The sequence below is a fragment of the Lynx canadensis genome, chromosome E2, assembly GCF_007474595.2.
Source record: "Lynx canadensis isolate LIC74 chromosome E2, mLynCan4.pri.v2, whole genome shotgun sequence".
Classification (NCBI taxonomy): domain Eukaryota; kingdom Metazoa; phylum Chordata; class Mammalia; order Carnivora; family Felidae; genus Lynx; species Lynx canadensis.
In genome coordinates, this window is record NC_044317.1 from 49,351,194 (window position 1) to 49,377,446 (window position 26,253).

The 26,253-nt window shown below is 40.6% G+C and overlaps 1 protein-coding gene and 1 pseudogene across 7 annotated transcripts; one reads left to right on the forward strand and one right to left on the reverse strand.

Moving 5' to 3' along the window:
- Nucleotides 1–5,435: 5,435 nt before the first annotated feature.
- Nucleotides 5,436–5,787, reverse strand: LOC115502155 (annotated as a pseudogene).
- A 2,891-nt stretch (nucleotides 5,788–8,678) lies between these two features.
- On the forward strand, nucleotides 8,679–24,657 carry ZNF283 (zinc finger protein 283). Of its 7 annotated transcripts, none has more exons than XM_030297189.2 (7): nucleotides 8,679–8,809; nucleotides 9,577–9,628; nucleotides 14,281–14,368; nucleotides 14,832–14,978; nucleotides 15,125–15,209; nucleotides 16,208–16,334; nucleotides 22,860–24,657. In XM_030297189.2, the coding sequence occupies exons 5-7, from the start codon at nucleotides 15,144–15,146 to the stop codon at nucleotides 24,524–24,526; spliced, it is 1,860 nt and encodes a 619-aa protein (XP_030153049.1). In that variant the 5' UTR covers nucleotides 8,679–8,809; nucleotides 9,577–9,628; nucleotides 14,281–14,368; nucleotides 14,832–14,978; nucleotides 15,125–15,143; the 3' UTR covers nucleotides 24,527–24,657. The 7 variants fall into 7 exon arrangements, with proteins under 7 accessions (XP_030153049.1, XP_030153046.1, XP_030153051.1 ...); XM_030297188.1 differs by lacking the exon at nucleotides 8,679–8,809 and adding an exon at nucleotides 8,858–8,893; XM_032591485.1 differs by lacking the exons at nucleotides 8,679–8,809; nucleotides 15,125–15,209 and having other exon boundaries at nucleotides 9,542–9,628.
- Nucleotides 24,658–26,253: the final 1,596 nt, after the last annotated feature.

Below are 26,253 nucleotides of genomic sequence, written 5' to 3' on the forward strand. Positions count from 1 at the left end.
TTCCTCCATCTCTGTTTTTATCTTATTTTTCCTTCTCTTCCCCATGTTCATCTGCTGTGTTTTTTAAAATCCATGTGAGTGAAATCATATGATATTTGGCTTTCTCTAACTTATTTCGCTTAGCCTAATACCCTCCAGTTCATCCACATTGTTGCAAATGGCAAGATTTCATTCTTTTTGATCACCAAGTAGTATACCATTGTTATTGTATAATTATATTATATTTATTATATATATATAACATAGATATTATTGTATAACATGTTATTGTATAATTATATAATATATTATATAATTATATATTATATATATGTGTGTGTATATATGATATATTATAACATGTTATTGTATAATTATATATTATATAATTATATACTATATATGTGTGTGTGTGTGTGTGTATGTATATACATAATTTGAGGCCTCTTATTTGGTAGGGAGGCCTACCACTCATGCATCCTGTGTTCTGACTCTTCAGAGGGCTGCCCATTTCTGTCTAGCTTCATCCACAGCACTTACAGAACCAGCATAGCTTGAATACCTGAGGGCTGCTGAGAACAAAAAAAAAAACAGGTGGGGAACAGCTTGCTGCAGTCAGTATGCTTTGGTTTGATCAGGAGAAAGAGCATAACCTGAGGCTTCTCCCTTGGAAGGGAGGGAGAAAGGTGGAGCATGCACCCAGCTCCATGCAATCCAGAAGGCTGTCTGAGGGACAGGTATCTGTTTTACCTGACTAGGGCACAGATGGGGAGTCAGCATACTTGGGATGCCTCCTGGCCATTGAGAACAAGGGAGAGAGGAAAGCTTGTTGCTATAGAATGAGACAACTTGCAGTCCCACAAACCTATACCAGAGGTAGTAAGAGATTACATACTTCTATAAAAGAAACCGGCAAACCTGAGAAACTGTACACACAGGCCCAGAGAAGTTGCACCCCTCCTAAAAAAAAGGTCTCAGAGTCTTCCAGAATCTCTTACCAGGCTTATTGGTAAGGGTCTTCTCCTAAATGAAGCCAGTCCATAAAGACTGGAGAAAGTGGTTGTCTTTTGAAATGCATGGATCTTAACACAAAGTTATGATACATATAAAGAAATAAGCATGGCCTAAACACAGGAGCAAAATAACCCCCCAGAAGTTGGTCCTAAAGAAATGCAGTTATATGACTAACTTAAAAATAATTCAAAATAACCATCATAAAGATGCTTTACATGCTCAAGAAAATGAAGCATGAACAAAATAGGAACATCAACAAAGAGACAGAAATTATAAAAAAAAGAATCAAAAAGAAATTTTAGGACAAAAGAATATAATAACTGAGCTGAAAAATTTGCTAGAAGGGTTCAACAGCTGACTTGATCAAGCAGAATAATCAATGAATTCAAAGATAGATCAATTAGGGGCGCCTGGGTGGCGCAGTCGGTTAAGCGTCCGACTTCAGCCAGGTCACGATCTCGCAGTCCGTGAGTTCGAGCCCCGCGTCAGGCTCTGGGCTGATGGCTCAGAGCCTGGAGCCCGTTTCCGATTCTGTGTCTCCCTCTCTCTCTGCCCCTCCCCCGTTCATGCTCTGTCTCTCTCTGTCCCAAAAATAAATAAAACGTTGAAGAAAAAAAAAATTAAAAAAAAAAAGATAGATCAATTAAAATTATACACTCAGAGAAATAAAAAGAAAAATGAAAAAAAAAAAGTGAAGAAAGCCTAAGGACTTATGGAATGACATAAAGTGGACCAATATATGCATTATGGGAGTCCCAGAGAAGAAAGGAAAGAGAAGGGGGCAGAAAGCTTATTTAAAGAAATAATGGCTAAAAACTTCCCAAGTTGGGCAAAAGAAAAGGATATCAGAATCAAGAAGCTCTGTAGACTTCAACTAGGATGAATCCAAAGAAATCCACACTTTATAGTTGAGTCTTGAACAATGTGGGAATTGGGGGCACTGACTCCATCTTTTCAACATGGCAGTCAAAAGAAATTCCATGTATAACTTTTGACTTCCTTTAACCTTAATAGCCTACTGTTGACCAGAAGCATTACTGATAACATAAATAGTGACTAACATGTTGTATGTTATCTGTATTATATACTGTATTCTTACAATGAAGTAAACTAGAGAAAAGAAAATGCTATTAGGAAAATTATAAGGAAGAGAAAATACATGTACAGTACTGTACTGCATTTGTAAAAAAAAAAAAAAATCTGCGTGTAAGTTGACCTGTACAGTTCAAGCCCATGTTGTTCAAGAGTCGACTATATAATCAAATTGTCAAAAGTCAAAGACAAAGAGTATTTTGAAAACAGCAAGAGACAAGCAGCTTGTCATGTATATGGGAAACCCCATAATGCTCTCAGCAGATGCCTTGCAGGCCAGAAGGGAGTGGGATAATATATTCAACATGCTGAAAGAAAAAAAAAATGCCAACCAAGAACTTATATATCTGGCAAAACCATCCTTCACAAATGAAGGAGATGCAGAGACTTTCCCAGAAAAGCAAAAGCTGAGGGAGTTTATCACCACTAGACCTGCCTTACAAGGAATGCTAAAGAGAGTCCTTCAAGTTGAAATGAAAGGATGCTAAATAGTAACATAAAAGCATACGAGGGGTTCCTGGTTTGGCTCAGCTGGTGGAGCATGCAACTCTCGATCTCTACATCATGAGTTCAAGCCCCACGTTGGGCATAGATTACTTAAAAAAAAAAAAAAAAGGATATGAGGGGTGCCTGGCTGGCTCAGTTGGAAGAACTTGCAACTCTTGATTTCAGGGTCCTGAGTTCGAGCCCCACATTGGGTGTAGAGATTGCTTAATAAATAAAACTTTAAAAAAGCGTATGAAAGTATAAAGCTCACTGGTAAGTTCACAGACAAATACAGCATACTATAAAACTGTGATGGTGGTGCAGAAATCACTGTATGGTTTAGAAGTTAAAAGAAGTATAAAAAAGCTGTAACTATTAAAATATGTTAATGGATGCACGATATAAAAAGACACAATGTATGACATCAATAACAAGGTGAGGGGAGAAAGGTGAAAGTGTTGAGTATTTCTTTGCAAGTGAAATTAGGCAGTTGTTAGTTTAATACAGATAGCTATTTAAAATTTTTTTAAGTGTTTATTTATTTTGGGGAGACAGAGAGACACAGCACAAGCGGGGGAGAGGCAGAGCGAGAGGGAGACACAGAATCTGAGGCAGGCTCCAGGCTCCAAGCTGTCAGCACAGAGGCCGAAGCGGGGCTCGAACCCACGAAGTGCAGGATCTTGACCTGGGCTGAAGTCAGATACTTAACCAACTGAGCTACCCAGGCACCCCCAGATAGTTATAATTACAAGCTGTTTTATGTAAACCTCATAGTAACCACAAAGGAAATACTTATAGACTATACCCAAAAGATAATTTGAAAGGAATCAAATCATGACACTACAAAAAAATCAAGGAAGCACAAAGGAAGAGAGGAAAAGAGGGAGAAAAAAAGCCATAAAACAGGGGTGTCTAGGTGACTCAGTCAATTGGGCACCTGACTTTGGCTCAGGTCATGATCTCATGGTTGATGGGTTCGAGCCCCATGCCGGGCTCTGTGCTAACAGCTCAGAGCCTGGAGCCTGCTTGGGATTCTGTGCCTCCGTCTCTCTCTGCCCTTCCTCTGCTCGCGCTCTGTCTCTCTCTCAAAAAATAAATAAAAATGTTTTTAAAAAGCCATAAGACAGGGGCGCCTGGGTGGCGCAGTCGGTTAAGCGTCCGACTTCAGCCAGGTCACGATCTCGCGGTCTGTGAGTTCGAGGCTCACAGTTCGATGAGTTCAGAGTTCGATGGCTCAGAGCCTGGAGCCTGTTTCCGATTCTGTGTCTCCCTCTCTCTCTCTGCCCCTCCCCCGTTCATGCTCTGTCTCTCTCTGTCCCAAAAATGAATAAACGTTGAAAAAAAAATTTAAAAAGCCATAAGACAAACAGAAAATGACTAACAAAATGATAATAGTCTTTCTCTATCAACAATTATTTTAGATATACATGGATTAAATTCCCCATTCAAAAGACACAGTGTGGCTGAACGTATAAACATAATCCAACCATATGTTGTCTACAAGAGAGTAATTTTAGATTTAAGGACACACATAGGCTGAAAGTGAAGTATGGAAACAGACCTTCCATGCAAATGGTAACCAAAAGAAAGCAGGGGTGGCCATAATTGTATCAGACAAAATAGATTTTTAAAGTTTTTTTTTAACTTTATTTATTCTTGAGAGAGAGAGAGAGAGAGAGAGAGAGAGAGACGGACTGCAAGCAGGGGAGGAACAGAGAGAGAGGGAAACACAGAATCTGAAGCAGGCTCCAGGCTCTGAGCTGTCAGCACAGAGCCCAACGTGGGGCTCGAACTCACAAACCGTGAGATCATGACCTGAGCCAAAGTCAGATGTTCAACCAACTGAGCCACCCAGGCGCCCCAGACAAAATAGATTTTAAGTCAACAAATGAAGGCCATAAAATATAAGGTGAAAAACACCTGAAAGCCTACTAGCTTGTGATAATAATTATTATTTTTTAACTATCTTTTAACACACATATGTAAATAACAGTGGTGTAGGTATGCCTTTTACACTTTTAACGGGACTTTCTTTTTACACAGGTTATCTATTAGTTTCTCCTCTGTACATACCTTCACAAGTTCCCACAGTCCCCTTGGGTAGAACATGTTAAAAATCGGGCGCACATATCCCCCTCCCAACACACACAGTTGCATTCAATTCCTATACCAAAAAAGTTTTAAGATTTCATCACGAATAAACAAATATTTATAACTAATGAGGAATACATCAAAATAACAGTATACAATTATGTAATATAATCCAGTTTAAGAAATACAATACATAAAATAATTGTGCTTTGTTTTCTTGTAAGAACAACTCAGCAAAATAAAATTCCAGTTTATTGTTGGAAAACACTGTTTCACACACACTTCAAACAGGACAAACAATAAATAAACAGCAACTTCATAGACAAAAAAGGGGGAAAAAGAAATTCTATCTTGGCCCTTTTTCATTAAAATTTTTAAAGTTTATTTATTTTGAGAGAGAGACAGAGAGGCTGCATGGGGGAGGGGCAGAGAGAGAGAGAGAGAGAGAGAGACTACCAAGCAGGCGCAGGGAAGCATCTCACCAACTGTAAGATCATGACCTGAACCCAAATCAAGAGCGGGAGGCTTGACCCACTGAGCCTCTCAGGCGCTGGTAAGTTTTGATTCTTTTCTCCTCCCTTGTTGCAGATTCCCACTGTGGTTCTGGGGGGCTGGCAGAGCAAGAGGTCATCTGTGGGTGGCGCTCCCCACGATGGGACTCTCCACTCAAAGATGACCCTCTTTACATTTTCAGACTGGACGTGGGGGATGAAGAGGTCCTGGTGGCATTTTTTGTCGTTGTTTATCAAGTTTAACTTTCCCCCTTTCACTGTCTAGTCACCATCATCGATCTTCCGCTTCTTGGTGTCCACATCAGCATCCTCACCATCTTCCGCTGCCCGTGTGTCCGTAGCTGCCTCGGCCTCATCATCTTCCTCTCCATCCTCTTGCCTCACCTCCGCCCTCCACCTCCTTTCCCTCCTCCCCTTCTTTGTCTTCCTCATCTACCTCATTGTCGGCCTCTTGCTCCTGATTTTCCTCACTAGTGTTCCCATCAGCAGGTGCAGCTCTTCCCTTCTCCACCTCCTCCACAACTTCCTTCTTCTTCTGTAAGTCCTTGGTGGTGATATGGGAGCTGGGGTCCACGGCAGTGCCTGAAATGATGGGGCATGCCAGTGGCCCCATGCAGCAGATTCAGAAGCAAGCGAGAGTTGGAGGACCATCGTGGAGCAGGCATGCGCCCGAGGTGGGAGAGCGGGTTACCCGAACAATGCAAAGATGGCTTTTCAGAGCAGCCCATGGGGCCATGAAATAGCTTTGAATCCCTTTAAAAACTACCTTTTCGGGGCGCCTGGGTGGCGCAGTCGGTTAAGCGTCCGACTTCAGCCAGGTCACGATCTCGCAGTCCGTGAGTTCGAGCCCCGCGTCAGGCTCTGGGCTGATGGCTCAGAGCCTGGAGCCTGTTTCCGATTCTGTGTCTCCCTCTCTCTCTGCTCCTCCCCCGTTCATGCTCTGTCTCTCTCTGTCCCAAAAATAAATAAACGTTGAAAAAAAAAATTAAAAAAAAAAAAAAAACTACCTTTTCGGGGCGCCTGGGTGGCGCAGTCGGTTAAGCGTCCGACTTCAGCCAGGTCACGATCTCGCGGTCCGTGAGTTCGAGCCCCGCGTCGGGCTCTGGGCTGATGGCTCGGAGCCTGGAGCCTGTTTCCGATTCTGTGTCTCCCTCTCTCTCTGCCCCTCCCCTGTTCATGCTCTGTCTCTCTCTGTCCCAAAAATAAATAAACGTTGAAAAAAAAAATTTAAAAAACTACCTTTTCATCTTTCCTCCTCTCTGAACTTACCACATTCCTGAATTTTATTCACCATGCCCTTGTTTTCCATTATCTTCCACTTAAGCACAAAATATCATTGTTTTTCTTCCTTTTTAAAATTAAAAAAAATTTTTTTAACATTTATTTATTTATTTTTGAGACAGAGAGAGACAGAGCATGAACGGCGGGAGGGCCAGAGAGAGAGGGAGACACAGAATCTGAAGCAGGCTCCCGGCTCTGAGCTGTCAGCACAGAGCCCGATGCGGGGCTCGAACTCACGGACCGTGAGATCGTGACCTGAGCGAAGTCCGTCGCTCAACCGACTAAGCCACGCAGGCGCCCCTCCTTTTTAAAATTTTATGAATGAAACATCCTGCAGATATATTTCTATGGCTCAATGCTCATGTTATGATAGATTCAGTAACTTTCACTGCTATGTACTCTTCTGATGTAAAGGTACTCCAGACCTAATTGTTCACCCTACTTTTGATGGGTGTGTTTCATTTCTAGATTTGTTACTACAATATTAATGAGAGCAATGCTACTGTGTTTGATGACAGGGAAAGCATTTTAAGAATTTGTGGCTGTGATTAAGGCACTTAGGGGGAAGCAAAAGACGGACTTTTGGAAGAGAAACAACAACAAAAAAGGTCAAACAAACAAACATTTTTCTCCCCAGGAACATTGAGGAGTTTCTTCTGAAATTGTGTTAGAAAAGGAATTTTATCTTCTTCCCTAACAGTATAATCGTTAGCTCTTTATCTTTGTTTCTATCTACTATTTGATATCTGAAGGAAAAGTGTCAGAAATGTCAGAAGAAATACAAATATTTAGGTTCAAACTTGCCAACTGCAACAGAGGAATCAGGCACTGTTTAGGAAGTGGTTTTTGTATACTCAGGATATAACAAAATGTAATTACCATTTTTTGAAATAAGACAAGTAGTGTTCTGATGGACTAATTATGTAGTCTCAAACAGGTTCCTTGCTTTGCATGACCTATAAACTATTTCATCTGATTCCCTAATTCTGGGCTCTGTTCTAATCTACCTGCGTTCACAAGCAGGAAATTATTTCCTTAGTCTAGGGCTTTCAAAGTCATCTGGTTAAGTACCCTTAACATCACAGAAGAATGGAAACCTACAGCAGCCACTCTATGACTGGATATTACTTTGATTTCTTCTTGCTTTTAAAACGTTATGCCAATTTGCATTCTTTCCCATAAAGCATCATTGATTCATTATAAAATATCTAAATTATTTGGCGGATAAATTGTAAATATTTTTCTGCATCTTAAATTTGATGCTCCAAGAAGATGTAATTGTACCACTCTTATAGATAATGAAACTGTGGAAATAACGAAACTCACTATCCTAACAGTTAAAAATTTCCAGGTACATATAGTGATTGGCAGTCAGATCATCAAACTAACACATACTAAGCCACACAACACTGCACTGTTTTTCGATCTCAGCTGGGCAGTGATCCACTTTCATAATCACCATAGTATGCAAAAGAAAAGCCTACTTAAAAAACCTCACAAATACTAAATTGTCCTTGGTTACTGACATTAACACACAATGTCCCAGATCTCATCTCTCAGTCCTACAAGGACCTTTGCACATGATCACAGTATCAATTCGCGACCACGTATTGTTGCTTTTCTCTTGAAAAAATATATAATCTCTAACAGAAACCACCTTACACGTAAGGAAACAAGGATTCACACCAGCAGAAACTATCCCATGAATATAAACAACTCCACACGAGGTCCTAGTCACCGAATTGGACCCACAAACTCAGAGCCACACGTATCCATCTGTTCAACCTGCCAGACCCTACTCGAGTCCCTCGTAAACCAGGTAAGCCCGTGGCCTCGCTCAGGGTTATTCCCATGGACCTTACTTGCGATGTTGCCGCCCACTGAAGCCTAAGTCCCTGGTCATATCCCCCCACGCCCCTCTTCGCCAACGCTCCCCTTCCAATCTCTAACACTCTCAGAATGCATTCCTCAGCCTTCCTTGAAAACCATTTAATTCTCCCTCAGTCACATCGAAGATTATTGAGATGTGATGTTCGCCTAGCCGGGATCTACTCGCTGCAGCAAAAACTAGAAGTTCGGGTTGACTTCGGAAACAGCGCCTTTGCTAGGCGTAGCCGAGTTGCATGCTGGGAGCATTCTAAGGGTCCTGGGTCCCAGCTTCTGAGGATTTGCCCGCCGTGGACTACATTTCCCAAAAGTCTCCGGGCACAGGTCTTCTTCCGGGCGGGGTGAGGTTGCCCGCGGAGAGCTCTTTGGATGGCCCGGTTCTCGCCCACCGAGGACTGGCCGTCTCTTATTTCCCATAAGCCTGTGGGTCCGTTTCCGGTGTCCTGAAGGTTCTCGGGCTCCGCGCGGTGAGTTGCTCGTGTCGGAGGAAGTAGTCAGCGCCGGGTCAGAACCCGCAGCCAGTGTGGGGGTGACTTCGGGAAGCGCCCGAGGTGAGGAGGCCCGGCTAGCGGACTGGGTGTGTCGCGTTCGGAGCCTCCAGCCTGTGTGTGCGCTAGCGGCTGAGCAGGATGGTGCGTGCCTCCGTGATGGTGTATGCGATTGGGAATGTGTGCCCGGGTGATGGGGTGCGTGGCCTTGTGGTTTTGCTTTGGCTGTGTGCTCTGGGTTCCCTCTAGACTTTCTTTGGGCCTGCCAAAGTCAAATGCCCGCAAGAGAAGGGGTCCTACCCTAAGCCCTAGAGGGAACGTTTCACGCCAAGAAGGCAGAGGGCTAGTCTTGGGATGAGAATCGTACATCCGGAAGTGTCCTGGTGACATGCTTCTTGGAAGACGTGATGGGGGAGGCCCCAGAGGTGAGGTTCGTAGAAGGGGCGCGCGTCTCGGAGCTCCTTGGGAGCCAGCGACATGGTTCAGAGCAGCCAGACCTTCGTGCCCAGCAGCTGCTGTCAACTCAGAGACAGATTGCAACCTTCCTTCCTTTCAATTCCGTTGGGTTTTGTGTGGCTGAAGGTGAATACGGCTGTAGGCGGTGTTTCGGTTTTCCTTTTCTGTTTTTTGTTTTAGTTAGGTCTGTGCTCCAAGAAATGCTGGTGTCTCATGAGTCTTTCGGTGTCCCCCTCCCGCACCCCCACCCCCACCCCCACCACTCCCACTGCTGCCGGGTTTCTAAGAAGGATCCTGAGGAGGAGGGAAGAATTGTTGCATATTTTGAAGTCAAGGATCAGGGTGAGTTTGTGTTTCTTTATTATTCACACAGTTACTTTCGTTTTTAGATCATGAGAATATTTGCTTTCTTGGCCTGAAATATCACTAGTAGTGACTATCCTGGGTTTTCCTCCTGATGAATGACCTACCCTGCTCATGCATCCCTCTTCTTAGTCGCCCCTTATTGACCTTACTCTCAATTAATAGCCAGCTATTCAAGTTTGAAAAAGTGACCAGATGCTCAAATGATCTAGTAGAGGAAATCTTAACCTGAGGTTTTGTCCCATTTATAATTGCCAGATGATCACAAATCTCTTGGATTTGAGACCGAATTTTTATAAATATTTGTAAATTTATTTTTTTAGTGGGCAAAAAATGTCTATAATTTCATGAGATTGTCGAATGTACATGACCCAAAAAAGATCCAGCTCCATTGGTCCGGGATTAGGATTTTTTTTTTTTAATTTTTTTTTTCAACGTTTATTTATTTTTGGGACAGAGAGAGACAGAGCATGAACGGGGGAGGGGCAGAGAGAGAGGGAGACACAGAATCGGAAACCGGCTCCAGGCTCTGAGCTATCAGCCCAGAGCCTGACGCGGGGCTCGAACTCCCGGACCGCGAGATCGTGACCTGGCTGAAGTCGGACGCTTAACCGACTGCGCCACCCAGGCGCCCCTGTCCGGGATTAGGATTTAATAGCTGGGAAGGAGATTTTACAAGATTAGTGTCCAGTGATATGGAAACAGTTAAGTAAATTGCAGTTGTCTCCTGTAATGGAATAATGTGTACTTGATAAAAATTATGTTTATAAAGAATCAGAAGGAAAATGTAAGTAATAAAATATTAAGTAATAGTTATAAACAAAAGTCCTCAAGAATATTGTGAGTTCTATATGAATCCCATTCAGTAAGAGTTATGGGAGACATTATTCTCAAACATTTTTTTTAATGTTTATTTTATTTTTGAGACACAGAGCACGAGTGGGGAGGGGCAGAGAGAGAGGGAGACAGTGATTCCGAAGCAGACTGCAGGCTCTGAGCTGTCAGCACAGAGCCCCACACGGGGCTCGAACCCACAAACTGCGAGATCAGGACCTGAGCTGAAGTCGGATGCTTAACCAACTGAGCCACCCAGGCGCCCCTGAAAGACATTTTTCAAGGATTGTCTCCAAAATGTTTTAATTGACCGCAGTGAACAGGTGGAGGGGTGTAGCCACACTTGTTGAGCATCTGTTCTGTACCAAATATTATTCTATTTATGTGCATATATTTCCTTCCTCAGACTTTGAAGGTGACTTAACGTAATTGGTGTGTTGGTTTCAGGGGAATCTTGATAGTGAAAGTGTCTCAGTGTAGGGGTCAGCTCCAGCTCCAGCATGTTCAACAGCTGGTCAGTGTACTTTGTTTCTGGCCCACTGATCTTCAGGGTTGGCTCTGTTTTTTTCAGTTTTCTTAGTGACTGAAATATGCCCCTTCCCTATCATTCAGTTTTTTACATTTGGAAATATCTTTATATTTCTGGTTATGGAATTAATGCAGGTTTGTTGCAAAAAAAATTCAACAATCCAGGGAACATAGAGAAGGAAGTTAGAATTACATCCTCTAGAGGTAATCATTCTTTAAAAATTTTTTTTTAACGTTTTATTTATTTTTGAGAGAGAGAGCATAATCAAGGAAAGGACAGAGAGAGAGAGGGAGACACAGAATCCGAAGCAGGCTCCAGGCTCTGAGCTGTCAGCACAGAGCCCGATGCGGGGCTCAAACTCACAAACCGTAAGATCGTGCCCTAGCCGATGTCGGACGCTTAACTGACTGAGCCACCCAGGCACCCCTAGAGTTAATCATTCTTAATATTTTGGTGCATTTCTGTTTAAAAATTTTTTTTCCTGTGAGCCTATGTGTCTGGTTTTGTTTCTGCTGAATAAGATAACAGTAATTGGTGATACAACTGAATTAAAGACTCTCTAGCTTTTATTTTGATGGAGAAGTCCAACCCACGTGTGGGTTTTGTTTTACTCTTGAATGTGCAGGAAGAAGAGAGAAGTGTTAGTGATTTCTTCTTTACTTAAAAACCTGAAGTATTCACAACTTTTAGGAATGTAAACACCATTTAAAAGTTAATTACAAGAGCCTCAAAGACAGACTTTCAGAATTAGATTATTTTAAAGGTTATTTCCACAGAAAATAGTGATAATTTCCAGTGTCTTTGTTCTGTCTTATAAAAACCCATTTTACAAATAATATTTCCAAGGACAGATATTAATAACAGAAGGTAGAATAAGGTTATAGTTATGGACATTTAATAAACCACCAATTTGCACAGAACAAGATCACACCTCTGGTTAATGTTCTCCTCTTGACATCTAATTGGGTTGTATTTTCTGAGCCAGCTTTATGATGTTGAGTCCTGTCTCTATCTGCAGCTTCTGGGAGTGGGGGATATCTCCTCTGTGTCTTTCTGAGAACCTGTTGTGCTTATGTTGTTATTTAGGAAGAATAGTGGGCTTAAGGCTGGACGGTGAAACTTTAGTTAACTTTGTAAGAAAACACACCTGAGAAGCATGGATTTTATTATGAAAATATGGAAAGGGTCATTAACTTTTCTTATTATAACAGAATAAGGGACAGTAATCTCCATTTTCAGTAATGGCTAAAACTTAGGTTAAGTAATTATCGTACACTAGTTTTTTTGTTTGTTTCTTTTTTTAACATTTATTTATTTTTGAGATAGAGACAGAGCTCGAGTGGGGGAGGGACAGAGAAAGAAGGAGACACAGAATGTGAAGCAGGCTTCAGGCTCTGAGGTGGGGCTCAAACTCATGGACTGTGAGATCATGACCTGAGCTGAAGTCGGACGCTGTATTTATTACCTGAGCCACCTAGGCACCCCACTATTTTTTTTTTTTTTTTTTTTTTTGTAATTTAAGAAATCTCTACACTCCACATGGGGCTCAGACTCACGACACTGAAATCAAGAGCCTTATGCTCCTCCGAATGAACCAGCCAGATTCCCCTATCGTACACCAGTATTATATGTGGATTTTCTTACTTAATCTTCAGTGCAGCCCTCTGTAGCAGACAGTGTTCCTATCCTTCTCTTATTCTTTTATTGACGAGGAAATAGAAGTGTTGAGAAATTGGTCACTGTCGAGCCCAGATTCACATCCTGAAAGTCGACACCAGAGCCTTTATCTTAATTTCAGATACACTTCCCACATTGTGTATCCTTTACAAACCTGCCTGTATCACCAAGAAATTGATTATGTGTGTCTTTCTTCAATTAATATGGTCTAATACCACCAAACTAATGAGGGCACAGCAGGCCACAGTTGAGCAAACCTTTTGCTTACTGTTAGGTAGTTTCTAATTCTTGGTTATCTCATAAATGATTTTTGGTTGAATATTCTTGTGTATACATCTGTACTTCTCTAGCTATGTAAGGACACGTTTCCATAAGGGAATTTTGGGTAAAAATCTGTCCCAAATTTAAGGCCCTGAGATAGGACTTGGGTAGTGATACAGTAACTGAAAGACATGGTTGTTGCCTTTAAGACAAGGAAGACTAAATTTACATAGGAATGAAGTTAAGGCTGCCAGCAACAAAGGCCAAGAAACAACTCGGGTAACCTGTCTTGGAAACTCATAGGAAGGTAATTACAGGCAATACTGTTGGGTCACGACTGGTTTTGCAGAGGCAAATAGAATTTGTCCTGCGTGTTGGATACCCTGTAGTTTGTATCCTACTAATGTTAGTTGCTAAGTGAGACCAGTAGGATCCTTCAGCAATTATCAGGAAAGTATCCTGTCTAAAAAGACAAGTTCAGATATAAAATAAACCCATGTGTCAGAGGACATGAAGAGAAGCAGGATTGAGATCTCATCAATATATCCATGACATTTCTTGGGAGAATTTCAGCCACTTTTTTCCTAGGCAAAACGGGAGTGTATGTAGAAATTATATAGTTCGTATAATGCATGGCCATGGTTACAACAGTTATGCAGAATACTTAAACAAAAAGAACATTATGACCATAATAAAAAGAAAACCCTTATTGTATATAGATGTATAACTTTCTAAACGATTTTTTTCCTAAACATTTTTTCATCCATGGACATGTGATTGTCAGTCTTTTCTATATTGTTATACACATACGATTTATAAATATAATCATACTATACATCCTGCAAGCTGTATTTTCTATTGACAGTATATTTTGATTATTTTCCCCGACTTAGCTTAGTTTCTCGTATTCTGTTGCATGTATGTTCTGAACGCGTTAAGAGGTCAGCTTTTTGGGCTCAGGCAGTTGTACATCCTGTCCACCCCTGTGTCTTGACCAACCTTCTTGAGCCCCGAGCCCATGAAAGATGTTCTCACTTGGACTGTGTTGCTCTTTCTCAGCTCGGAGAGGCAGAATGGTGGGAGGGAGATCTGGTCTGGGAAGGACCGGTGGTCCAGCCTCAGTCTCATATCAGCATCCCCAGTATCAGGCACTGCCAGAAACCTTCCTACTGAAGGACCTTCGGGTTTGAGGGGAGAGTTTAGATTTCAAAGGTGGTGTGGGAGTGTGGGGGGGTAGGAGGAGGAATGGCAGAGGTAGAAGTTTATATTAGCTTAAGTCAAGATGGGATCACGTCACATCTGGTCTAAAGCTTTTTTTTCCCCTCCCCAGCTCTGACTTTTCTGGATTCTGTGCTTCACCAATAGAGGAACCCCATGGATTATTAATTAGTTCTTGCAATTCTAGAACCATGACTGATGTAAGTTGGTTATTTCTCTCTCCTTGAAATACTGTGATTTTTAGGTCATATGAATCTTTTCCTTAATTATCCGAATGCTTTCTGCATAACAGAACCCCACTCCTGAACCTGCCTCTCAGTTCCCCCTATTCCAGTAAAGGATAGGGCCAAGTAGCCCAGTGTCCTTCGTATGTGCCTTTCCATTCAGTGTCGTCATGGTCATTGAACACGTTCAACATCTGTGTGCTCGGTCTTCTATCAAGAGCAGCGAAGGGATGCAGTCTTTTGAGGGAAATACTTGAGCTTCTGTCAAAGAATAACTTGAAGAAATGTAGTTAACAGCACACTTTTACTTATATACAAGGAAAACCAGCAGTAGACTGATATCATCTATTAAAACACCAACGATTTATTTACAAGGGAAGGAAAAACGGGAGAATGAAGACTGTAGACATTTTGAAAACAACAGTTATTCCTTTTTCAGGTTAAGGTGCTGATTGGCTGGCATCTAGGAAAGAAGCCAGTCAGGATACAATGCCCTTAGACAGCTGGATGGTCACCCAAGAGAACAATTTCAGTTGCTTGTGCCTTCTCTGGAAGAGCTTTGGTGTTTACCTAGGACATATCCGTGGTAGGCTGTCTTGGGTGGTGCCCTTCGTAATCACTTCTGTCTTTGGTCCACTAGGGCTGCGCCATTTCCCTTATCAGAATTCCTTATTCCCGTCTCAGGTCTGTGGTGTGATGAGTCAGTGATGAGGGTCCCATTTGGTCTTACAGGCAAACTTGGAACTTCTTCATGGACCTGAGTCTCCCAGAGAGAGAAGATGGAATTTGGGATTTCTTGGGCTCAGCCTCAGTCTCTGTGAGGCTTTGCGAGGCTTTTTGGATGCAGGGGCTTGTGAGTGGGTCTTTCCAGGGAAAGTGTGGTTCCCCAATCAATGAACACCAGTGTCAGAGTCCATTTGGTTATTGACCAGGATGCACAGCTCTTGGTGACACCTGTGTCATATATGATGTGCTCTATTGGCAGTCTCCTGCTTGGGAATGAGGAGGGCGTCAGGTGAGGTGTGGTTGATGGTAACAAGTAAGAAGGTGACTGAGATTTCTAAATACTGGATGATAGTAGATTTCTAGAATTAAGAAAGTCTTTAGAAGTTTTGTTCAACCTAAATGTATAAATATAATGGAGATACTAATTTCATATACCTATATGATGAACTGAATGCAGCTAATAAAAACATGTATTTGTAAGATGTGTAAGAAAAAAATGCTTACATTGTAATCTAATGGAATGGTTTACTTGAGGCTTAATGATAATCTGTAATTTAATGGAAGTCATTTTTCTGAAATAGAGATTTTATAGTGCATTTGGGAAAAAAATTTTCTTATTTGTGTTTTCTGTTCCTTAAAGCCTGAAAGGGAAAAGATGGTGTAGCAGTTTACGTTTATAAAGAATTTACGAGGCAGGCACATAGCAGGTTGTGTGTATGTTTACATACTCATAAGCAACCTCCCCCCCCCCGCCCCAACACCACTTTTATTTAATAGAAGAGAAACTGGGTTTATTTTATATATTACCAGACAAGTCTAGATAGCTTAGTTACCTATCTCACAATATCCAAGAAATTTTTTCTGCTGTAACAGGATTCTTCTAGAATGTGTAACACTCTGCTTTAGTTGTACTAATTTCTTTACTTTTCTCTACCTATATGTATCACAGGCCTCCAGCCTACTTGATTGTTACATTTTCCTCTTCTTGCGGTTTATCCTTCGTAATCCTTTTTCCCCCTCTTAGAAATATTTTCTTAAATTCTTAAATTTCTTTAATTTCCCAAGTAATGTATGGGTTTTTGGTTTTAGGGCTTGGTGACTTTCAGGGATGTGGCCATCGACTTCTCTCAGGAGGAGTGGGAGTGCCTGGACCCTGCTCAGAGGGACTTGTACGTGGATGTGATGTTGGAGAACTATAGTAACTTGGTCTCATTGGGTAAGGTCATCTGCCTGAAATACTTTAGAATCTTCTCTGCACCATTGGCTTTCCCTGTGGGAATTATAGGGCTGTCTTTGAAGAAACCAGGTCAATTTCTTCTCCCTGTTCTCAAAGGGACAACTTAATATTTGTTGGATTAGAAATGGGTTCAGCAAGCTCCTTGATCGTCCCATACCTTCACACCTTCCTCTGGCTTTTCCTGTAGTGGCCTCTCTTCTTTACAAGGAGCTGGATTTGCATTATGGGGCATTCAGTTCGTAACCATTGTCAAAGAAACCAGGTTTCGTACTGTGTTTAACTTCGTGTCTAACGATTATCTGTGTGCTTGCTCCTCAGAATGTGATTGTTAATGTTTGAGGAACCATAGGAAGACCAGAACAGAGTTAGTGAAGGAGAGGATACCAAGAAGTTAGTGAAGGAGATAGGCAGGGCCCAAACGGTAGGCAGTTTTGTTGGTTTGGGGGAGGAATGTGGATTGTTTTCTGGGTGATTAGAAGCCTTTATTTGGTTTACTGGGGTTTTATCTTTTTTTTTTTTTTTTTTTTTTTAATTTTTTTTTTCCAACGTTTTTATTTATTTTTTTTGGGACAGAGAGAGACAGAGCATGAACGGGGAAGGGGCAGAGAGAGAGGGAGACACAGAATCGGAAACAGGCTCCAGGCTCCGAGCCATCAGCCCGGAGCCTGACGCGGGGCTCGAACTCCCGGACCGCGAGATCGTGACCTGGCTGAAGTCGGACGCTTAACCAACTGCGCCACCCAGGCGCCCCAGCTTTTTTTTTTTTAAGTTCATTTATTTATTTTTGAAAGAGAGTATGTGAGCAAGCGGGGGAAGGGCAAAGAGAGGGAGGGGAGAGGGAGAATCTCAAGTAGGGGTTTGAGACGTGGGGCTTGATCTCACTGAATGGAAATCAAGAGTTGGACGCTCAACCAACTGAGCTACCCAGGTGCCCCGGTGTTAGGTTTTTTATTGTTAAATATTACACACATACCTAACATCAGCTGCTTCTACCAGCTTGTCTTTTTTTTTTTTCCCCAAATTAATATTTAAATTCTAGTTAGTTAACTTATAGTGTCATAGTGGTTTCAGGAATAGAATTTAGTGATTCATCACTTACATATATAAGTGAATGAATTAATGCATGAAGTATTAAAAAAAGAAATACAGTTGCCAGGTCCTATCCCAGACATGCCGAACAGAGTCTACATTTACACAAGATCCCTGGGTGATTTTTATACACATCAAAGAAGCATTGCTCTTTGTTAGTTTTTGACCCACATGCAGAGAGTGCAGCTAGAAACAGGGTCCTGATGTACTCCGACTTTCAGAAGAGCCCCTTCACTTTATGCAGTGGAGGATTGAATAAACAATTCATTTCACACTAAGCGAACACATTCCTTTCAACATGTTGGAAGCTGAAAGTTGCGATCTGTGAACCTTGTATTTTACAAAGTTAAACTCTACACCGAATTCAATCCTAAAAATGTCCCCTGAAACTTCTTTTCCTGTTAGCAAAATAACAATAGTAACTCTGACAATATTAACACTTAACACTGTGCTAGCCATACGCCAGTCTGTGTTGTTTTCTTTTTTTTAAGTTTATTTATTTATTTTATTTATTTATTTTTTCAACGTTTTTTATTTATTTTTGGGACAGAGAGAGACAGAGCATGAATGGGGGAGGGGCAGAGAGAGAGGGAGACACAGAATCGGAAACAGGCTCCAGGCTCTGAGCCATTAGCCCAGAGCCTGATGCGGGGCTCGAACTCACGGACCGCAAGATCGTGACCTGGCTGAAGTCGGATGCTTAACCGACTGCGCCACCCAGGCGCCCCAAGTTTATTTATTTTGAGAGAGAGAGAGCACATGTGCATGTGAGAGCTCGGGAGGGACAGAGAGAGAGGGAGAGAATCCCAAGGAGGCTCCATGCTGTCAGTGCAGAGCCTGACTTGGGCTCGATCCCCACAAACTGTTGAGATCACGACCTGAGCCAAAATCAAGAGTCAGCTGCTCGACCGACTGAGCCACCCAGGCGCCCCAAACCAGGCTGTGTTCTAAGCAGAGCAAGTACATTAGCTTAATTAACTTTCACAACATCCCCATGAGGCAAGTATTGTTTTTATCCCCTTTTAATGGATGAGAATACAGAGACACATATAGTGTAAGTGACTTCCCGGGGTCACACAGCTGGTGGGAGAAGGTTGAAACAATTGAGCCTGCAAGGAAGTCTGGCTCATGAGCCTGTATTCTTGACCCTCGAATATGCATTTAAAAAATATTATTTGTGGTGAAATGGGAAATACTCATTAAACTCTTCTGCTGTATACCCAAGTGTGGTGCGTGCCTTGAGGAAAACCACTTGTGCAGGTGTTTGAATTGTGAGTTAAACTGGCTGTTCTTTTCGTGGGACACCACTTTGTTTTTGAAAGAATGCCTAACAGATGAACTATTACACTATTATTGAGACTTAGGTAGTTAGAAAAATTTTCTCACAAGTTGAGCCCGCCACTTGAAAGACAAGTAACAGTATTTTTTGCCAGTGATAGAATTCAGACTTTGAAGGAAAACTTAGAATTGTGTGAAACTTACATCTACCATTTTGAGCTTTTACAACTTCCCAATACATAAACATTTTTCTGATGAGATAGAAGGTAATATTAACACATGATTTTTTAAATATTATGTAATGAGATGTGTGAACATTTCGAAGATCTGCATCACTCCATGAGCCACCATTTTTCACATGACCAGTGCACGATATTACAAAATTATGCCCGGATAAAAGATCATTCAAAGTGCAGTGGATTTTAAGGTAACTTAATATGAAAAGTTCATGGGTATATTTGCATATTTCACCTTGCAACTAACCTTTATGAAACTATCCCTTCTCAAGTTTTACTGTAGCATCAAATAGTAACATACCCACAGTATCAAAGAATAACAGTTGCATATATGTGGGAGGCTAGATTTCCTTCGTATACTTCAGTCACAATAGCATATTGCCATAGAGTGAATGCAGAAGCAGATACGAGAATCCAGTTGACTTCTGTTAAGCCATATATTAAAGAGAGTCACAAAAAATTAAGATAATACTTATTTTTTTTTGTTTTAGAAAATGTAACTTTTATAAATTTATTGTACTGACAGAGAATGATTCATTATTTTCAAGTGAATTAATATCTTTAATTTTTCCGTTTTAATTTCTAGTATGGTAAATATTGGAAAATCTAACTTGCGCAAACAAAAGCTCTTTTGAGCCCTCAGTGATTTTTTTTTAACATTTATTTATTTATTTATTTATTTATTTATTTTTAAGTGTTTTTATTTTATTTTTTTGAGGTGGGGGGAGCAAATGGGTGAGGCACAGAGAGGGAGAGGGAGAGGCAGAGGGAGTGAGAGAGAGAGAGGGAGGGAGGGAGAGACCGAGAGAAAATCCCATGCAGGCTCTGCACTGTCAGTACGGTGCTGGAAGTGGGGCTCATTCTCACCTGATGCAGAACTTAAACTCAACGAACTGTGAGATCATGACCTGAGTGGAAGTCAGATGCTTAACCGACTGAGGCATCCAGGTGCCCCGGTTTTTTTTTTTAACATTTAAAAAGTAGTTAAATCTCTTTTCATTTACTAATATTGTTAAGCCTTCCTTACCAAGTAATTGTAATATAAGCTCTTGCATGGCAGTTCAGATTGGTTAACTAAATTCAAGTTTACTGAACTATCTATTGATGCTAAGCTATACAAAAGTGCATTGCATTTAGTTTATATTTGGCCATCTCAAGGTAGTTGTAAGATTAGATTGGTCAGTTTAAATTCTGTGACTTCCTTTTGGATGTACACACAGTCCTTATACCCAAATGTTCATGTATACAAAGAAATAAAACATCGTTAAGTAAAGCAGCAATTGTTACTACAGTTTATGACCAGTTAAACATCATTAAAATTACTTCCCACAGACATATCCCACAGTACTCCTCTACCCTTTAATAAGTCACCTAAGATGTCATAAAATCACCATTACACAAAAATACTAACCTTGTATATTTTGTATTGCAAATACACTTATGCATGAGCAAGCAAAGAATTCACCAATAATTAAGAGTATAAGGGGTTCTGAGACCAAGTTTGAGGATTACTGCATCAGATGATGAGTCTTTCACTATATGGGCTTTGTGAGGCCTCAGATGAATGCCTCTTTCCACTCAGACTGGGTTGGTACTCCAAGTACCTTGTGGAGAGTCACTGTATGGATGCATAAATTAATATTTAGTTACAGATTCATGGCTCCTTTACTTGCTAAACCATGAGCTACAAATTCCAGCTGCCTTAGCAGTCCTGAACTCAGATACCAGTATCCTTTGCCCAGTGAAACCACTGCTGTATATTTGGACTTCATTTTCCTGTACCTTATTTTGGAGGACGCAGCCAGGCAGAAAGGGTGAATATAAAGTTCTCCTAAGAATTGTCTCTAAAAGTTTTTCAGCCCTGTGTCTAGTACACTGTTTGTTTGTTTTTTAATTTTTTTGAACGTTTATTTATTTTTGAGAGACAGAGCACGAGGAGGGGGAGGGGCAGAGAGAGAGAGGGAGACACGGAATCTGAAGCAGGCTCCAGGCTCTGAGCTGTCAGCACAGAGCCCGACGTGGAGCTTGAACCTACGAACCGTGAGATCGTGACCCGAGCCGAAGTCAGTTGCTTAACCGACAGAGCCACCCAGGCGCCCCATCTAGTATACTGCTTTATAGCTTTAGAGCTGTTTATAGTGTGAGAGTAAGTCTAATACCAGATTTTTCTTCATGGCTGGGGCTGGAAATCTCTCATCTTCATTTTGAAGAATACTTTGTGCTTTATATAGAACTTTAGGTTGAAAGCTTTCTTTCTTTCAGCCATTAAAGATATGATTCCATTGTCTTGTAGCTTCCATTGTTACAGATGTGAAGTCAAGCCTCAATTCTTATAGTTGTTCTCTAACTTTAATGTCCCCCCTTTGCCTCCTTTTATTATTTTTCCTTTATTTTCAGTTTTCAACTGTTCGATTCTGATGTTCCCAGTTGTTGCTTTTCTTTGTATTTATTCTGCTTGCAGTTTGCTAAAAAGTAGATTGCTTATTTATACATTTCATACATTTTAAGAATATGGCAATAATAATCTTTTCAAGTACTTATTTGGCTCTTTCTGGAACTGCTGTTGTCTGAAGTTGGATTGTTTAATATTGTTGCACAGGTCTGACTCTATTTTTTTTTTCCCCATCCTTTTTCTCTTTGCACTTCAGTTTGGGTTTTTTAGTTGTAGAATTTCCATTTTATAATTTTAGAGTTTGTGTTTCTTTGCTGAAATTTCCCATCTGTTCTCTATCTTTTCTTCCAGAATCTGTAAAATATAATTCAATGGCCTTGCCTGCTGATTCTTTTTTTTTTTTTTTAATTTTTTTAATGTTTTATTTAGTTTTGACTGAGAGAGAGAGACAGAGCATGAGCAGGGGAGGGGCAGAGAGAGAGGGAGACACAGAATCCGAAGCATTGCCTGCTGATTCTAATATCTATGTCAGCTGTTCTTTGTCTCTTTTGTGTTTTTTGGGGGGGCTGGGGGTGTGATTTTAGGTCACACTTTCCCTGTTCCTCACCTACCGCATAAATTTTCATTGTGTGCCAGACATTTTGAAGAACAGTAAAGAATAGATCCCTGCCTGTTTCTCAAATCAGCTATTTAGGGGGAGGGGCTGATAACTCAGATCCCCCCAGGCTTAGAGCTGAGCTGGGACTGGGTCATAGCTTTCATTAGTTTCAGTTTATTTCTGGTTTCAAATTAGATTGAAAAATTGTTCTTTGCTCTAAACTTCCTGTATGACCACTGATGTGCTTATCTCTTTGATTGTATCAGGATTTGAGCTAAGTGGAGGTTCTATTACAGTTTTAGTTGGTTTTGTTTCACATGTTTCACCTCCAGTAGAGCCTTGGAACTTAGTAGTTTTGTCTGCTTTTATCCCAACACCAATCCCTCAGAAAAATTCCTGTGGAGTATTATATAGCTTAGTGTTTTGTTTTTTTAAGTGTAGTTGACATACAATATTAGTTTCAGGTGTGCTTGATTTTCTAGATTCTAGTTGATGATGCCAACCTGCATAGTTGTGAAAAAGTTCAGCCGAACCACCCCTATGCACATAAGGGCTTGCTTGATGGAAAGGCATTTTGTGTAAGGGGTCATCCACACAGGAAGATAAGGAACTTGTTAAAATGATCTTTGAGGAATCCTCCAGAAAACTGTCAGATCAGAACATTAAGAACATAAGAGCTGAAAAGTCAAAACTGAGATTGTTGTTCCAACAGGGTAGACACTTGATGCTTAGGAGTGAGCTCAGGAAGTCTTATAATCCAGTTCTTTTATGGGTATTCTTTCTTTCTTTCGTTTTTTTTTTTTTTTAATAATGGGTATTATTTCTAATTTGCCTTGTATTTCTATTGAGGGTTTTTTAAATTTTTTTCTGGTAAACGAAATAAAATATGTGGTTTTCTTGTTTTCTTTCAGATTTGGAGTCAACATATGCAACCAAAAATAAAATTTCAGAAAAAGACATTTTTGAAATACATTTTTCCCAATGGGAGAGGACGGAAAGAAGTAAAACTCTTGGCCTTGAGGCATTCATTTTCAAAAATAATTCTAAGTGCAAAAGCAAATTGGAGGGACTACAGGGACATCAAGAGGCATACTTTAGTCAAATGATAATTAGCTATGAAAAAATGCCCACTTACAGAAAAAGCAAATCTTCTAGTGCACATCAAAGAATTCATAATAGAGAGAAACGCTATATTTGTAAGGAATGTGGTAAGGCTTGTAGTCATGGGTCAAAACTTGTTCAACATGAGAGAACTCATACGACTGAAAAACACTTTGAATGTAGTGAATGTGGGAAGGACTTTTTTAGTGCCTATCAACTTACTGTGCATCAGAGATTCCATACTGGTGAGAAACCCTACGAATGTAAGGAATGTGGGAAGACCTTTAGTTGGGGATCTAGTCTTGTTAAACATGAACGAATCCATACTGGTGAGAAACCCTATGAATGTAAAGAATGTGGGAAGGCTTTCAGTCGTGGCTACCACCTCACTCAACATCAGAAAATTCATATTGGTGTGAAATCTTACAAATGTAAGGAATGTGGGAAGGCCTTTTTTTGGGGCTCAAGCCTTGCTAAACATGAGATAATTCATACAGGTGAGAAACCTTATAAATGTAAAGAATGTGGGAAGGCCTTCAGTCGTGGTTATCAACTTACTCAGCATCAGAAAATTCATACTGGCAAGAAGCCTTATGAATGTAAAGTATGTGGAAAGGCTTTTTGTTGGGGCTATCAACTTACTCGACATCAGGTATTTCATACTGGCAAGAAACCCTATGAATGTAAGGAATGTGGGAAGACCTTTAATTGTGGCTCAAGTCTTATTCAGCATGAGAGAATCCATACTGGCGAGAAACCTTACGGATGTAAAGAATGTGGGAAGGCCTTCAGTCGTGGCTATCACCTCACTCAACATCAGAAAATCCATACTGGTGAAAAACCTTTTGAATGTAAGGAATGTGGGAAGGCTTTTAGTTGGGGTTCAAGCCTTGTTAAACATGAGAGAATCCATACTGGTGAGAAGTCCTATGAATGTAAAGAATGTGGGAAGGCCTTTGGTAGTAGCTATCAACTTACTCGACATCAGATATTTCATACTGGTGAGAAGCCCTATGAATGTAAGGAATGTGGGAAGACCTTTAATTGTGGCTCAAGTCTTGTTCAACATGAGAGAATCCATACTGGCGAGAAACCTTATGAATGTAAAGAATGTGGGAAGGCTTTCAGTCGTGGCTATCACCTTACGCAACATCAGAAAATCCATACTGGTGAGAAACCTTTTAAGTGTAAGGAATGTGGGAAGGCCTTTAGTTGGGCTTCAAGCCTTGTTAAACATGAGAGAATCCATACTGGTGAGAAGTCCTATGGATGTAAGCAATGTGGGAAGGCCTTTGGTAGTGGCTATCAACTTACTGTTCATCAGAGATTTCATGCTGGTGAGAACCCTTATCAATGTAAGGAATTTGGGAAGACCTTTGTTAATGGCTCAAACTTTGTTCAACATGAGAGAACTCATAGTAATGATAAACCTTATGAATATAAAGAATGTGGGGAAGCCTTTATATGGACAACTTAAATGAGACAATTGATACTGATGAAACTTTATGATTGAAGAGATGTGAACACATTTTTTATGTGTACGAACAATACAAGGAGAATCTTACTCTTGAGAAAACTTATAAATGTAGCGAATGTGTAAAACCCTTACCTGTGTGTGGACAGTTTACTTGATATATCAGAAAATTCATACTAGTGAGAAATGCTTTGAATATAAGGAATATGAAAAGGCCTTTAGGATTTTGTACAATCTTATTGAACATCAATTTATACTGATGTGAAACCATTCAAATGTAAGGAACGTGTGAAGATCTTTATTCTTGGCACAAAGTCTGGTAAACATTGGAGAATTCATACTCATTAGAAACACTTTAAGGAATGTAGGAAGAACCTAATCGTAATTCAGTTTTTGCTCTGCACATTAGAGAACTCATACTGCTGTGAAATATTATGAGTGTAAGGAATGTGGGGAGACTTAGAGATGTGAAAGTATCTCAGGGTACATCATAGACTTCATCCAAGTGAGAAACCCTTTAAATTGGGATGTAGGAAGGCCCTTAGAGAAGTACTACTAAAACTTGTCTAGAGCCTAGTGCCAGTCCACAAAATTGTTACCTGTCCATCATGAGATGAATGCAGAAAGCGAGAGTAAATGTTTGGAAACTTTTATAGCAATTTGTTACTGCCATAAAATTATATTTTATAAAAGTATCAACCACTTTATGAATGATTAGAAATTAAGAAGTTTGCCCTTTTCCAGAAATGACGTGAGAGACAACATTCACAGTTTCAAGAACATGACACAAGTCACAAGACGATTTAATTAGAATAAGAAACCCCTCACTGTCACCTCTCTGATTAGAATGGCAGAATATTCACACTATAGGATGATTTGGCTAATGTGAGACACAACTTCCTTATGCTTATAAAAGCATAGAGAGTTTACAATAAACATGTTCGTTTAATGAAAGTATAGAAACGTTCTAACACTACCTGATCTTTTTTTTTTTTTTAAGTTTATTTTATTTTTGAGAGAGCAGAGCACAAGTTGGGGAGGGAGAGAGAGGGAGACACAGAATCCGAAGCAGGCTCCAGGCTCTGAGCTGTCAGCACAGAGCCCAATGTGGGACTCGAACTCATGAACTATGAGATCACGACCTGAGCCGAAGTCTGCACTCAAACGACTGAGCCACCCAGGTGCCCCTATCCAATCTTTATAAAACTTAAGTGAATTCCTCCTAGAGAATAACCCTATTAATGTAGCAAATGTAGGAAATCCCTCCCTCATGGCACAAACCATACTCCGTGTCATCACAATTCCACTTCCTTACTACCTTTGGGATGTCGGGCAAAATGCTCCTTTCCTCTGGGCATCATCTTTGAAATGCTAGTGATAGTAACTTTCTGTCCTGTTGCAGAGATTGGGTGGATTTAGTATGCATCTGATCTTTGGAAGAATATCTGGTATGTAGCGTATGCTCAATACAAACTTGCTATTCTTATTATCCTCATCATTAGTATTACTACAGTGAATTCTTAGGAAGAGAATGCTCATTGGTGTAATGAATTTAGAAAAGCTTTCATAACCACTCATCCATCTAAATTTCAGATAGTCCATTATGGATACAATTTAGAAAAACAACTCGAAAGGGTTCTTATTCAGTTTATCCCTTAAGCTGCATAAAAAATGAAGGCTGAAAAGAAATGTGGATTTAGAAAGCGTTAAGATGTTGGGAATGTACCTCT